We start from the raw sequence: 13,078 nt of genomic DNA, 5'->3' as shown, positions 1-13,078 counted from the left end.
CCTTCCCTCCCCACTCACTCACTCATCAACAGCCTGCCTCACTGTCTCATAGTCAGCAGCAGCAGCAGGTCACAATGAAAAAGAAAAATGCCCTGGCGGCTGCGTGCAATTTAGAAGTAACCCAAAAACCCGAACCCCGCGACCAAAACATTTTCACCCGCGACCTTGGACATGGCAACCCTGGTGTTGAGCCACAATTCCAGCTCTAGATTGTCCAAATTGTGCAATTACCTGATGAGTTAAGGCACAGGGGACTTACGTTCAAAAATAACATTTAGAAGATGGACCAATCCTATTACCCCGTAACACGATATAGAGTGAAGGATCAAACATACATGTACCTCTATGGATAAAAAAGAGCCAAAAATGACCTTTACTTTGATTAAAACAACTCAACAACAACTGGAAAACTTTCCACAGGTACAGTGCGTAAGTAACTGGACAGTGAAGCATTTGTTGAAGCAAAATTTGGATTTGAAATTGGATTTACTGTGAGGTTAAAGTAGAGATTCTCAACTTTTATTTGATGGTATTTATGTAAATATTGGTTTCACCATTCAGAAATTACAACACGCTTTATGCATAGTCTTCCTATTTCAAGGTACCCAAAAGTAATGTGTCAAAACAGTGTCAATGCAAGTCAAGGAAGCCTTTATTAGGCTGAAAAATAAAAAAAGAAACTGTCAGAAACATAGGCAAAACCTTAGGCTTGCCAAAATCAACAGTTTGGAACATCATTCAAAACTGGTGACCTCAGCAATCGCAAACGGGTTGGTAGGCCAAGGCAGACTTCCACAGTTGATGACAGAAGAATGCTTAACATATTTAAGAAAAACCCCAAAACAACTGTCGCACTGATCAGGAAAACTCTCCAGGCGGTAGGCGTGCATGTGTCATAGACTACCAATGACCCAAAACATACTGCCAGAGCAACTGGATAGTTTTTCAGGGCCAAAAAGTGTAAAGTTCTTGACTAGCCAAGTCACTCTTCAGATTTAAATCCAATTTAACATCCATTTCATTTCCTGATGATAAGATTTTAGGCAAAAATACCTCAAATCAAACAACTGAAGATGGCTGCAGTACAGGCTTGGCAGAGCATCACCAGAGAAGATACCCAGCATCTGGTGGGGTCAGTGAGTCGCAGACTTCAGGCAGTTGTTGCGTGCAAATATTTGTGAACATGAGTGCTTAATTTGGACATTTGATAAATGTATTGCATCACTTTTGGGTACCCTAAAACAGGGGGACTATGCATAAAAAGTGTTGTAATTTCTGAATGGTGAAACAAATATGTACGCAAATACCATTAAATAAAAGCAGAGAATCTCTACTTTAACCTCAAAGTAATTGTTTTATTTCAAATCCAAACTTTTGGAGTGTAGCCAAAATAAGAAAAAATGCTTCACTGTCCCATTACTTATGCAGGGCATTGTATGAGCTGAGAATCTAGGCAAATTAGTGAACGAACCAATTATACAGTGACAGGCATTATAAGGGATCTTAAACAACTTGTTCTTGTACAACTGAACATCCATTTTGTTCAGACATATTTGTATGTTTGTAGTTATGCAATAGCCTCTGGCTAGAGGGACAAGATTTGCTGTTGCTCTCATTCAAGAAGTCGCCTTGCTTCTCACCCTTCTTATACGCTGGAGTCCGGATCAGAAGACAGGTCTGTAGTCTCACTGGGGGCTGCCTTTCTCCTCTGGATGAGGCGGTCGACCAGCACCACGAATACACCAGACAGGATGAGACAGGATCCAGACAGGTAGAAGCCTGCACTGTAGTCATGGGCCCAGTCAACCAGCCAACCTGCACCAAGAGGTGTAGAAACGTCAGACCACACATTCAACAGCTGCCCAAGATGAATCAACAAGTAGCCCTTCACTGGTACTGAAGTACTTAGAAACACAATTCAAGGTGCAAATGCATGCAGACATGCAGGTAAAATACCCAAAACATCTGCCAAGACGTATATCCACACTAAAATAGATATATAATCTAATGGATTTACATTTACTCAATGGACGCATCTCAATAATCTTAAATCAACTCCTCTCCTCTTTGTTGATGTGAAAGAACTGTGCAGATGAAGGCCAATGTCTTGTGACTTTAAATTCATGTAAATGGAGTCTGTTTTGTGCGTTTGAATAAATCACCATGGGAGCATAACAGAGTTGTGTATATTCCTTTTTTTCTGAAAATGGCCAAACCCAGCAAGCTACTTAAAGATAATCCCGCTACCACACAATGCAATAAAACATCTTCTTTTGATTTTCAGGGTTCCTGCACCATGAAGCTGAATAGTTCTTCAGAGCTCATGGTGAGTTGGTGACCCTCCTTTCTCCCGCTTATTGATCCTTCATGTTTGTCCTTATTTCTCTCAGTTAAAAGAAAAGGTGCTCTTTAGATTCATGATGGAGGCGTATGCTTGAGCTGTCATTTTATGGTGTTGCTGTGTACATGCTATGTACTTGCACAATCTATCCAATCCTTTGGGTACCATGTTAAGTCTTGTTTATTTGCCATTACATTGAATACAAGTATACAATGGAATGAAATCCCTGAGGCAGAGCAGCTCTACAACATCAATCAACATCAACAACAACAACAATAGAATGTAATAAGGATAATTGCTAAAATATAAACATTAACAGTAATAACATTAAATCCAGTAAAAAATAAAATATACCGAATTTTCATTTCAGCAGTAAAGGGAGTAACCACCAGGATGATCTCTCTCACTTCTTTCATTCCTTTCCTCTTTTCTCCCTTCTTCCCCTCTCTCTCTCTCTAGCCCATCACCTGGAATGAGTTTGCCAACCTCCACCCCTTTGTGCCCCTGGACCAGGCACAGGGCTATCAGCAGCTCTTCAAGCAGCTGGAGAGGGACCTCTGTGAGGTGACGGGCTACGACAAGATCTCCTTCCAGCCCAACAGGTGAGACCTCTCCTCTCAGCTCTGACCTTTGAATGGTGCACGTTTTAATCTACTGAGACAGGAGTATGTGCCTGCCTGGTACATGAACAGTCTATTGACCTTGTCTTTCAGTGGTGCACAGGGAGAGTACGCTGGCCTAGCTGCCATCAAAGCCTATCTGAATTCAAAAGGAGAGCCCCATAGAACAGTAAGTATGGTCCCGTAGAAGGTCCCGTGATTTGTCCAAAAGGATAGTTTACCCCGGAATTCAGAACTATCCATATTCATTTATCTGTTGTGTAAACACTGGTACTGTATATCCTTTTGAAGAATTCTACAGGCCTTAAACCCAAATGAATGGACCTCTGTTCAGATATGAAAACAACATAGGGGGGAGTGCAATTCCATAATATGATTACTTAATCACTGGTCTGAGTTATTGCTCTAATCAGCAATTTCATAGTGAACAGCTAGCTATTTTAATTAATAGCAAATGTATGACTTTCCAACAATGATTATCAGTACAAAGTGCAGTCAACATAAATGAAGATTTATGCCAGCCACTCTGTGTAGATTAGACCTGCTTGATTTTGAAGTAGACAGTTATGTTTTAAATACTTATGGAGGAGCTGTTTTAAAAGTGTCACATTGTGGCTTAAGGGCCTTTACAGAATATAACAGAAAACGAGGACATGAATGAGATAAGACGGCTTGTAATTATCTTTCTGGTTTTGTAATTTCGCTTTTGCTTATTAGCAACTCCCTTTTATAAGCATATCTTAGATAGTGGTGTGAGCTCTTGAAACGGTCAAGGTCCAAACTACGAGTCCTGCAAATAAAGGACAGCATCGTCATTCTGAAGGTTACTTGATTTCAAGATTCCATATTAGGTGATTTTAAGACTATGGGAACAGTGAGCCATTGGAGAAACTGATAGGGTAACTGGGCCATATTTTTTCCCTGTTAGGGATAAGTAAACGTTACCTAACACACAGGTCTTGGTGCCCCTGTGTCCTTGTGTGACAAACAACATTGCAAAATGTAAAAATCAATGTATGACTTGCAACTAAATCATGCATTGAGTTTAGGGCATGTCTTACTGTTATACTGTAGTTGACTTGCTCAGTCGTAACTGCTCTATCTCTATCTCTGCTCTGCTTTGTGATGGTCTGTCCCTAACAATTCCTGATATTTCCCTTTGCCCAGGTTTGTCTCATCCCTAAGTCAGCCCATGGCACCAACCCAGCCAGTGCCCAGATGGCTGGCATGAAGGTTCAGGTGGTAGAGGTGGACAAGGATGGCAACATTGACCTGGCACACCTCAAGGCACTGGTAAGACCTGGTTTGAGTCTGAGAGTATCCTCTGTAATTTTATCAGTGAGCTCATCAAGTGAGCTCACATTCTCCTCCATTGTCCTTCTCTCAGGTGGACAAGCACAAGGCTAACTTGGCAGCCATGATGATCACATACCCCTCCACCAACGGTGTGTTTGAAGAGGGCATCGGGGACGTGTGTGACCTCATTCACCAGAACGGTGGTCAGGTCTATCTGGACGGTGCCAATATGAACGCCCAGGTGAGGAGAACAATCACCTTTCATGTAAAGTAAAGTTTGTCTGTCCCCTTTGCTGCATACTATGATACTGTAGGTATTTATTGCTCACTATCCAGTTAACTGAATCAATACTTTTTAAGTCCATAGGGATGCACTCTATTTCAAATCCTGAATGGTTTTAAGACCTACAGTATCAACATTTGGTTCTATTTAGACTGCACTGAGTATAAAAAATGTACAAGATATTTTCTATTTTCAGTTGTATTACAGGCAGCTAGTTGAAAGAACACAAGAGGGTCTCTGTACAGTTTCATAGAAGTATGAGGGGAAGAAGAGTGACCTTTGAATTCAAGTGTGTAACAAAAGTAATTACCTTAGACCTCCTTCCACCAGCAGCCAACGGTCTACAGACCCTGCCCCCTGTAATTCCTCTCTTGCGATTAAATCGTCCTAAAGTGTCCCTCCCCGACCGATGGTAACCTTTTACAGTCTATCGAATCTAACATAAGGAGAGTGAACTTTAGGAGGGGAAGACTTTGCCTTCCAGATTAGCCACATTCTTATCACACGCATGCATTGTGATCAGCACCAGCAGAGCAGCGACCTCTTCTGTTGATGGCAGGAACTTTGCGGAAGCCCCCTATCACCTTCTGATCATCTTTTTCCTCTCCATCTTCCTTCTCTGCTCTCTACAGGTGGGCCTGTGTCGCCCAGGTGATTACGGCTCTGACGTGTCTCACTTGAACCTGCACAAGACCTTCTGCATTCCCCATGGGGGCGGAGGGCCAGGGATGGGACCTATCGGAGTGTAAGTGATGGTGATGACCGTGCCCCTTCAATATTCAGGAGACCTGTCACTAAAGTGTATGAGAGCCAAACATGACCTAAACCTCAATGTGATTGTTAGTGTGTAAATGTTATTGTGTGCCTCAAACAGGAAGGAGCACCTTGCCCTGTTCCTGCCCACCCACCCAGTGGTCAGCATGCAGTTAGTCAACTCCAGCAGCTCCCTGGGCACCATCAGTGCTGCCCCCTGGGGGTCCAGTGCCATCCTGCCCATCTCCTGGGCCTACATCAAGGTCAGTTCAGCTATCCTGAGGTCCACTCTAATAGAGTTTGGATGGTGATGATGATGATAATCATGATAATGATGAAAATGTATCTATATTGAAACAGTTTATCAAGATTCTAAAAGTTCTTTACAGATGACCCCCAAATAACAGTAATCAAAGATCTATAGTCAGTCAAATGTTAACAAAATAAGTCAATGTTCATACCCCATATACTTGTGTGATCTCTGTGTAAATCTTTTGAGGTCTCTGTTGATGTGTGTCTTGGAATGCTCTCAAACTGAGGCAGTAGATGAGTTAATATTGAGCCCTACTGTTGTCTAGATGATGGGAGCCAAGGGGCTGGTCCATGCCACAGAGGTGGCCATCCTCAATGCCAACTACATGGCCAAGCGACTGGAGAACCACTACAAGGTCCTCTTCAAGGGCAGGAAAGGTGAGTGAGGGGTGACATTCATATTTGGCCCATATCCATGGTCTGTGTACGCTAACTGTGTTCGCTAACTTTAGCTGAGTGCTAAAGCTCCTACTAGCAAGTGTAGATTTCTATGACTCACAGCAGTTTGATGACCGCAGATTGTTCCCTTCCACAGGTTTTGTGGCTCATGAGTTCATTCTGGATGTGAGGCCGTTCAAGAAAACCGCCAACATTGAAGCGGTGGATGTGGCGAAGAGGCTGCAGGATTATGGTGAGCTGAAGTGCAGTTTTCATGACTGAATAGTATACAGATTATTTTATTTTTTTAAATGAACTGTGTTCTGTATCCTCCCCTAACCATGAGGCACCCCTCTGTGTCTCACTCTGACCAGGTTTCCATGCCCCCACCATGTCATGGCCCGTGTCTGGAACCCTGATGATCGAGCCCACTGAGTCTGAGGACAAGGCTGAGATGGACCGCTTCTGCGACGCTCTGATGGGAATCAGACAGGAAATAGCCGACATTGAGGAAGGCAGGATGGACTCTCGCATCAACCCACTGAAGGTACGTGAAAGGCGTGACTCATAGTGAGATGTTGCCGACACTGTGCGTGTTACAATACACACTGCAGTTGAGGCTCCTGGTAAACCTTGGGTTCTTGAGTATGAATTTATGTCAGGGACAATGTGTGTGTTAGAACCGCTCGGTGTAGGGAGAGGTGCTAAATGTAGCCAGGGCTGCCGTATGATGTCCGTGTGTGTGTGTGTGTGTGTGTGTGTGTTTGTGTGTGTGTGCGCGCCACAGATGGCCCCTCACTCCCTGGCGTGCATCTCCTCCTCCACCTGGGACAGACCCTACTCCAGGGAGTGCGCAGCTTTCCCCCTGGTGAGTATCCTCCTGACCCCACTGGCAAAATCACACACTCAAACAAACATCATACACTTTAGTTCACTCTTCTATGTTCACGTTTTGATGTACACATATCTTTCAACTCTCCCTGTCCCAATATTTATACAAATTGTTTCTAGTCTTAGATTTAAAGGATATACATTTTATTTTTACTCTCACTGCACTCTCTGTGCATGGTAAACTCACATTTTTGACACTGCCTTGTCCTTCACAACTTCCAGCCATTCGTGAGGCCCGAGAACAAGTTCTGGCCGAGCATCTCCAGGATCGACGACATCTACGGTGACCAGCACCTGGTGTGCACCTGCCCCCCCATGGATGTGTACGAGTCTCCCTACGAGGAGAACAGAGCTTCCTCATGACAGTGATGTCCTTCCCTTGACACGAGCCACGGCATCACACTTCCAAATTCTGAAAACCCAATAAGAGTTGTGTATCGTACATCAAAATGTTTTCTTTTGACTGTATTTCCATAATACTGTATGCCCTTGGTGCCTCAACTCTCTTATTTGTTGTACAAATAGTTGCCTTGACTCTCCCTTCATGCTGTTTTCTTCTCAGAAATACCACACTGGGCTGACATGCGTAGTTTTAAACTTGTGTAGGGTTTTTGTTAATATTTGCTTTTTTCTGTCTATGAAAATGTGTATTTTGACACTTGGTGGTCTAATCACTGACTCTAGACGTAATGTTAAGATGTTCATTTTTATGGTTAAAGTGTTTTTTTTAATTATCTTATAATGATTTGTTTTCAACGTTTTAGACAAATAGATATATTAAACATTTTGTCTGGATCTTGACTGATTTTTCTGTTCCCTGTTAAGGAGTTTTGAAATGATCCTTGGCTTTATCACATTCTATGCTGCCACCTAGAGGAGCCTAATATCAGCTCTCTCTCTCCCCGCTTTCTTCCCTCCCTCCTTCTCACATGACACAGGGCTTATTGTGTACACTATCTTGAACTCTTAATAGTATACATATGGACATTGAGTTACCTGTTATCACCGTACAACATATTTCAAGGCTACACTGTATTATTTATTCTGAGACTGAAAGTGAGTATTACAGTTACCATGACTTTGTGTTCAACACTGACATAAAAGCCTTTATCTAAAGTAATTGGCCTTAAAAGTATCCCTGTTCAAATAATAAATGTCCTCCTTGATCTGCTCACTGATATGACATGAGAGCAAAAGGGAAGTTCCCTCCAACCATTAACATCGATAATCCCAGGTGATACTATTGAACTTTGACTCAGGTGGCCAATTTCGTGTGATGGTTTATGACTATGAAAACATGATTTGTAGCTCAATCTCTAGAAGTTACGGTCACATGACCGTACTGTAACCTTCAGACTTATGTAAGAAGCTTTACCATGTTTTGAGTTGCATAACATGCAAACCCCGTCATTACCCTTGGTTTATGTTACACATCCCTGGCATGGAGATCCTGTTCCTGGAATGCTGGTGGTAAACTCTCCACTGGTAGTGTGCACAGCCTCTGCCTGCTTTCTATGCAGAGTAGTGATGTTTTGAAGAGTGTCAATAAATGCTTTTAAGATCATTAGTCACATTTCTCAAAATACTTAATAGGTAGTTAAGCCTCAGTTGGTGAGACTTTTTGCACGCACTGAATTTGGAGTGGAGTTGCCACATTTATCCATGTGTCTCATAATGACAATATACATACAACTGCTTTACTTTGTTCTCTGCATTTGTCCCTTTGTAATTTGTTCATCACACATCAGAAAACATTTTTGAAATGTTACACAATGTTAAAATGATCTAATTTTCAACTGAAGTATAGAAATCAAAAAGCCTAAACAGTGTGCTTTTTTATTTCATTAAAAAAATTCAAGGACCCGGGGGCAGATAGAATGAACAAACCAAACAAGATCATCAAGTTTGTAGCCAGTGCTGTTAGTTTGTTGTTACATGTTCAGTCCCTCAATACACAGCTGGTTAATACAGTGTTAATACAGTCTTAGACACACACACACACACACACACAAATTGTGAGAGTCCTGTACTCTCTCAACACACACACACACACCCTCCAACTCCCCCTCCCTTCCCTCCCTTCCCTCCCCACTCACTCACTCATCAACAGCCTGCCTCACTGTCTCATAGTCAGCAGCAGCAGCAGGTCACAATGAAAAAGAAAAATGCCCTGGCGGCTGCGTGCAATTTAGAAGTAACCCAAAAACCCGAACCCCGCGACCAAAACATTTTCACCCGCGACCTTGGACATGGCAACCCTGGTGTTGAGCCACAATTCCAGCTCTAGATTGTCCAAATTGTGCAATTACCTGATGAGTTAAGGCACAGGGGACTTACGTTCAAAAATAACATTTAGAAGATGGACCAATCCTATTACCCCGTAACACGATATAGAGTGAAGGATCAAACATACATGTACCTCTATGGATAAAAAAGAGCCAAAAATGACCTTTACTTTGATTAAAACAACTCAACAACAACTGGAAAACTTTCCACAGGTACAGTGCGTAAGTAACTGGACAGTGAAGCATTTGTTGAAGCAAAATTTGGATTTGAAATTGGATTTACTGTGAGGTTAAAGTAGAGATTCTCAACTTTTATTTGATGGTATTTATGTAAATATTGGTTTCACCATTCAGAAATTACAACACGCTTTATGCATAGTCTTCCTATTTCAAGGTACCCAAAAGTAATGTGTCAAAACAGTGTCAATGCAAGTCAAGGAAGCCTTTATTAGGCTGAAAAATAAAAAAATAAACTGTCAGAAACATAGGCAAAACCTTAGGCTTGCCAAAATCAACAGTTTGGAACATCATTCAAAAGAAAAAAAAGCACTGGTGACCTCAGCAATCGCAAACGGGTTGGTAGGCCAAGGCAGACTTCCACAGTTGATGACAGAAGAATGCTTAACATATTTAAGAAAAACCCCAAAACAACTGTCGCACTGATCAGGAAAACTCTCCAGGCGGTAGGCGTGCATGTGTCATAGACTACCAATGACCCAAAACATACTGCCAGAGCAACTGGATAGTTTTTCAGGGCCAAAAAGTGTAAAGTTCTTGACTAGCCAAGTCACTCTTCAGATTTAAATCCAATTTAACATCCATTTCATTTCCTGATGATAAGATTTTAGGCAAAAATACCTCAAATCAAACAACTGAAGATGGCTGCAGTACAGGCTTGGCAGAGCATCACCAGAGAAGATACCCAGCATCTGGTGGGGTCAGTGAGTCGCAGACTTCAGGCAGTTGTTGCGTGCAAATATTTGTGAACATGAGTGCTTAATTTGGACATTTGATAAATGTATTGCATCACTTTTGGGTACCCTAAAACAGGGGGACTATGCATAAAAAGTGTTGTAATTTCTGAATGGTGAAACAAATATGTACGCAAATACCATTAAATAAAAGCAGAGAATCTCTACTTTAACCTCAAAGTAATTGTTTTATTTCAAATCCAAGCTTTTGGAGTGTAGCCAAAATAAGAAAAAATGCTTCACTGTCCCATTACTTATGCAGGGCATTGTATGAGCTGAGAATCTAGGCAAATTAGTGAACGAACCAATTATACAGTGACAGGCATTATAAGGGATCTTAAACAACTTGTTCTTGTACAACTGAACATCCATTTTGTTCAGACATATTTGTATGTTTGTAGTTATGCAATAGCCTCTGGCTAGAGGGACAAGATTTGCTGTTGCTCTCATTCAAGAAGTCGCCTTGCTTCTCACCCTTCTTATACGCTGGAGTCCGGATCAGAAGACAGGTCTGTAGTCTCACTGGGGGCTGCCTTTCTCCTCTGGATGAGGCGGTCGACCAGCACCACGAATACACCAGACAGGATGAGACAGGATCCAGACAGGTAGAAGCCTGCACTGTAGTCATGGGCCCAGTCAACCAGCCAACCTGCACCAAGAGGTGTAGAAACGTCAGACCACACATTCAACAGCTGCCCAAGATGAATCAACAAGTAGCCCTTCACTGGTACTGAAGTACTTAGAAACACAATTCAAGGTGCAAATGCATGCAGACATGCAGGTAAAATACCCAAAACATCTGCCACTCCTCTCCTCTTTGTTGATGTGAAAGAACTGTGCAGATGAAGGCCAATGTCTTGTGACTTTAAATTCATGTAAATGGAGAAAGGAAACTATAAACTAATGACCAAGATGTCTACGATGGACGTGATGTGGATGGACACGACACAGCCGAACAGGAAGCCGTACAGCGAGGAGAAGACCAGGACATCCCAATAGTTCTGACCCAGGGGCAGCAGCAGCAGAACCAACCCCAGCATGACCACCACCATCATCAGCAGTCGCAAGGTCCTCACCAGCCTCATGTTGGCCAGCCAACCACAGACCAGCTGACCCCCCAGGTCAGCAAATGCCAGCACAGACAGGATAGAGGCGGCCCTGTAAGGCGGCATGCCCAGGCTGTTGGCATAGGGAACCAGGAAGATAGGGGGGATGAAGAAGCCTGCAGCAGCAAAGATACCAAACAGGATGTAGAGCAGCAGTTCGGGCTTCTTTAGCAATGACCACTGGAAGCTCAGCTTCTTCTTTGGTGTGGGGACAGCAGCTGTACTGTCCAGATTGTCTGTACACAGTGTTTGGCTCTGGAAGGGGGACTCTAGAGGTCTCATGAGTGCGCCACAGACACAGAGGTTGAGCTGGAGGCCTCCGATGATGAGCAGAGCACCCTGCCACGTGTAGGCCTCGATGAGCCACTGGAAGAGAGGACTGAAAATCATGGCAAAGACACACTCTCCTGTGATGGCTATGGCATAGGCTATAGGCAGCCATTTCTGGAAATAGTGGCTCACCATGCTGTTGGCTGGTATCCAGCAAAAGGCTATCCCCACACCTGGAAAAAAGAGGGATAAATCTTTAAATTATGGCACGCCTGATCATAAGATTTAATTAATTGTTAGTGTGATTTTGTCTAGGACATGGCCTATAATCTGTTTCTGGGAAACCGCCCCGTAATGTTGATCATACTGCAAGAGGAATCAGTCCAATCATTACTCTTTTCATTTTAAATTCTGCAGTACATAATGAACAGGGTCAAAAGGTCGCACACCAGGATTAACCAGCAAGGACTAATTTGTGGAAGCTGATAGCTACCCTGTGGGTTGGAGGTGTTTTCCTTGTTTTATTGTAACTGATGGTTTTGATGATTGTATTGGTCAGTTTTATGGACTGTTGGTAATAAATGCTGGTGGTTATCATGTGATTGGTTACTGAAAACAATTCTTTAACTCTGTTTGGTAACTTCTGAACTCCACTGCTGTAGATCCTCTGTATAAAATTCAGTAAAGTATGTTTCCCTTGTCTTTTTTGAATATTTGATTGAGCTTCACTTCAAGAGACGACCTTACGGCACACCCAGGCTGAGGTACATCCAGAGGCCTACCTTGCAGCACACCCATGCTGAGGTACATCCAGGGCAGACTGAGGTCCAAAGATGCCAGGATCATCCCAGAGGCAGCAAGCAGCCCTCCCACCACAATGACCGCTCTGTGACTACACTGGATGCTCAGGGCATTGGCCACTTGGGCTGAGGAGAGCACAACCAGAAAAAAACAGTCGTTTTTGGGAGATAGATTTCTCTAACCAGGAAACTCTAACAAAATACTATGATGATACTGTACACTTCACACAATGCATTTCGAGCTGTATATATATATATATATCGATAGATATAATATAATATTACTGTATTCATAGAAATAGACAAATGAAGTGTTATGGTAACGAGTCTCCTTAATGACCTCCTAAGTGAAATATGGCGAGAGTGGTGGAGGTGACCCATGATGTGGTGCTGGTGAAGACTCCAAAGTGGTTTTGGATCTCCAGGAAGAAGAGGCCAAAGTTCTTTTGGACAGCAAGCAGTGAGACCCATGATGAAGAAGGTAGAAGTGACCACCATCCAGCCATAGCCCCCATCAGGGGGACCAGTCTGACAGGCCTTCATACTGGGGCTCTGCATCACAGTTCTTCAGCCTAAAAAGACAATATGAATTTGATAGTAAACTACACTCAAAATACAGTATGGAAACCTCTTTCTGCAAGCCTCATGTCTGTTTGACCAAGCCTGTTTGCTTTAGACCTATATAATATAATAATGAACTTGGGAGACATAAGTGTAGAAAAACATTTAAATATTTTGGTAACATACAGCTTCCAAGAATAATCACGAACAT

General features: G+C 42.7%; 1 protein-coding gene and 1 pseudogene across 2 annotated transcripts; one reads left to right on the top strand and one right to left on the bottom strand.

The window, feature by feature from the left end:
• Positions 1 to 2,289: 2,289 nt before the first annotated feature.
• Positions 2,290 to 7,237, top strand: LOC310806953 (glycine dehydrogenase (decarboxylating), mitochondrial-like; the record flags this gene model as incomplete). The annotated part of the gene is made up of 12 exons (XM_083673234.1): positions 2,290 to 2,326; positions 2,801 to 2,943; positions 3,055 to 3,130; positions 4,129 to 4,254; positions 4,349 to 4,498; positions 5,173 to 5,285; positions 5,415 to 5,556; positions 5,872 to 5,983; positions 6,141 to 6,236; positions 6,358 to 6,530; positions 6,771 to 6,851; positions 7,097 to 7,237. The coding sequence occupies exons 1-12, from the start codon at positions 2,297 to 2,299 to the stop codon at positions 7,235 to 7,237; spliced, it is 1,383 nt and encodes a 460-aa protein (XP_083529360.1). The 5' UTR covers positions 2,290 to 2,296.
• Positions 7,238 to 10,609: 3,372 nt separating this feature from the next.
• On the bottom strand, positions 10,610 to 12,864 carry LOC310806952 (monocarboxylate transporter 12-like; annotated as a pseudogene). Its single transcript has 4 exons — positions 12,647 to 12,864; positions 12,289 to 12,432; positions 11,032 to 11,739; positions 10,610 to 10,779 (listed from the first exon to the last, which is right to left on the bottom strand). The product of its transcript is annotated as a monocarboxylate transporter 12-like (transcript).
• Between the last annotated feature and the right edge of the window lie 214 nt (positions 12,865 to 13,078).

The sequence above is a fragment of the Argentina silus genome, assembly GCF_951799395.1.
Source record: "Argentina silus genome assembly, chromosome: 7".
Lineage (NCBI taxonomy): Eukaryota > Metazoa > Chordata > Actinopteri > Argentiniformes > Argentinidae > Argentina > Argentina silus.
Note: the sequence above shows the minus strand (reverse complement) of the source record. Positions and strands in the feature narration are given on the sequence as shown.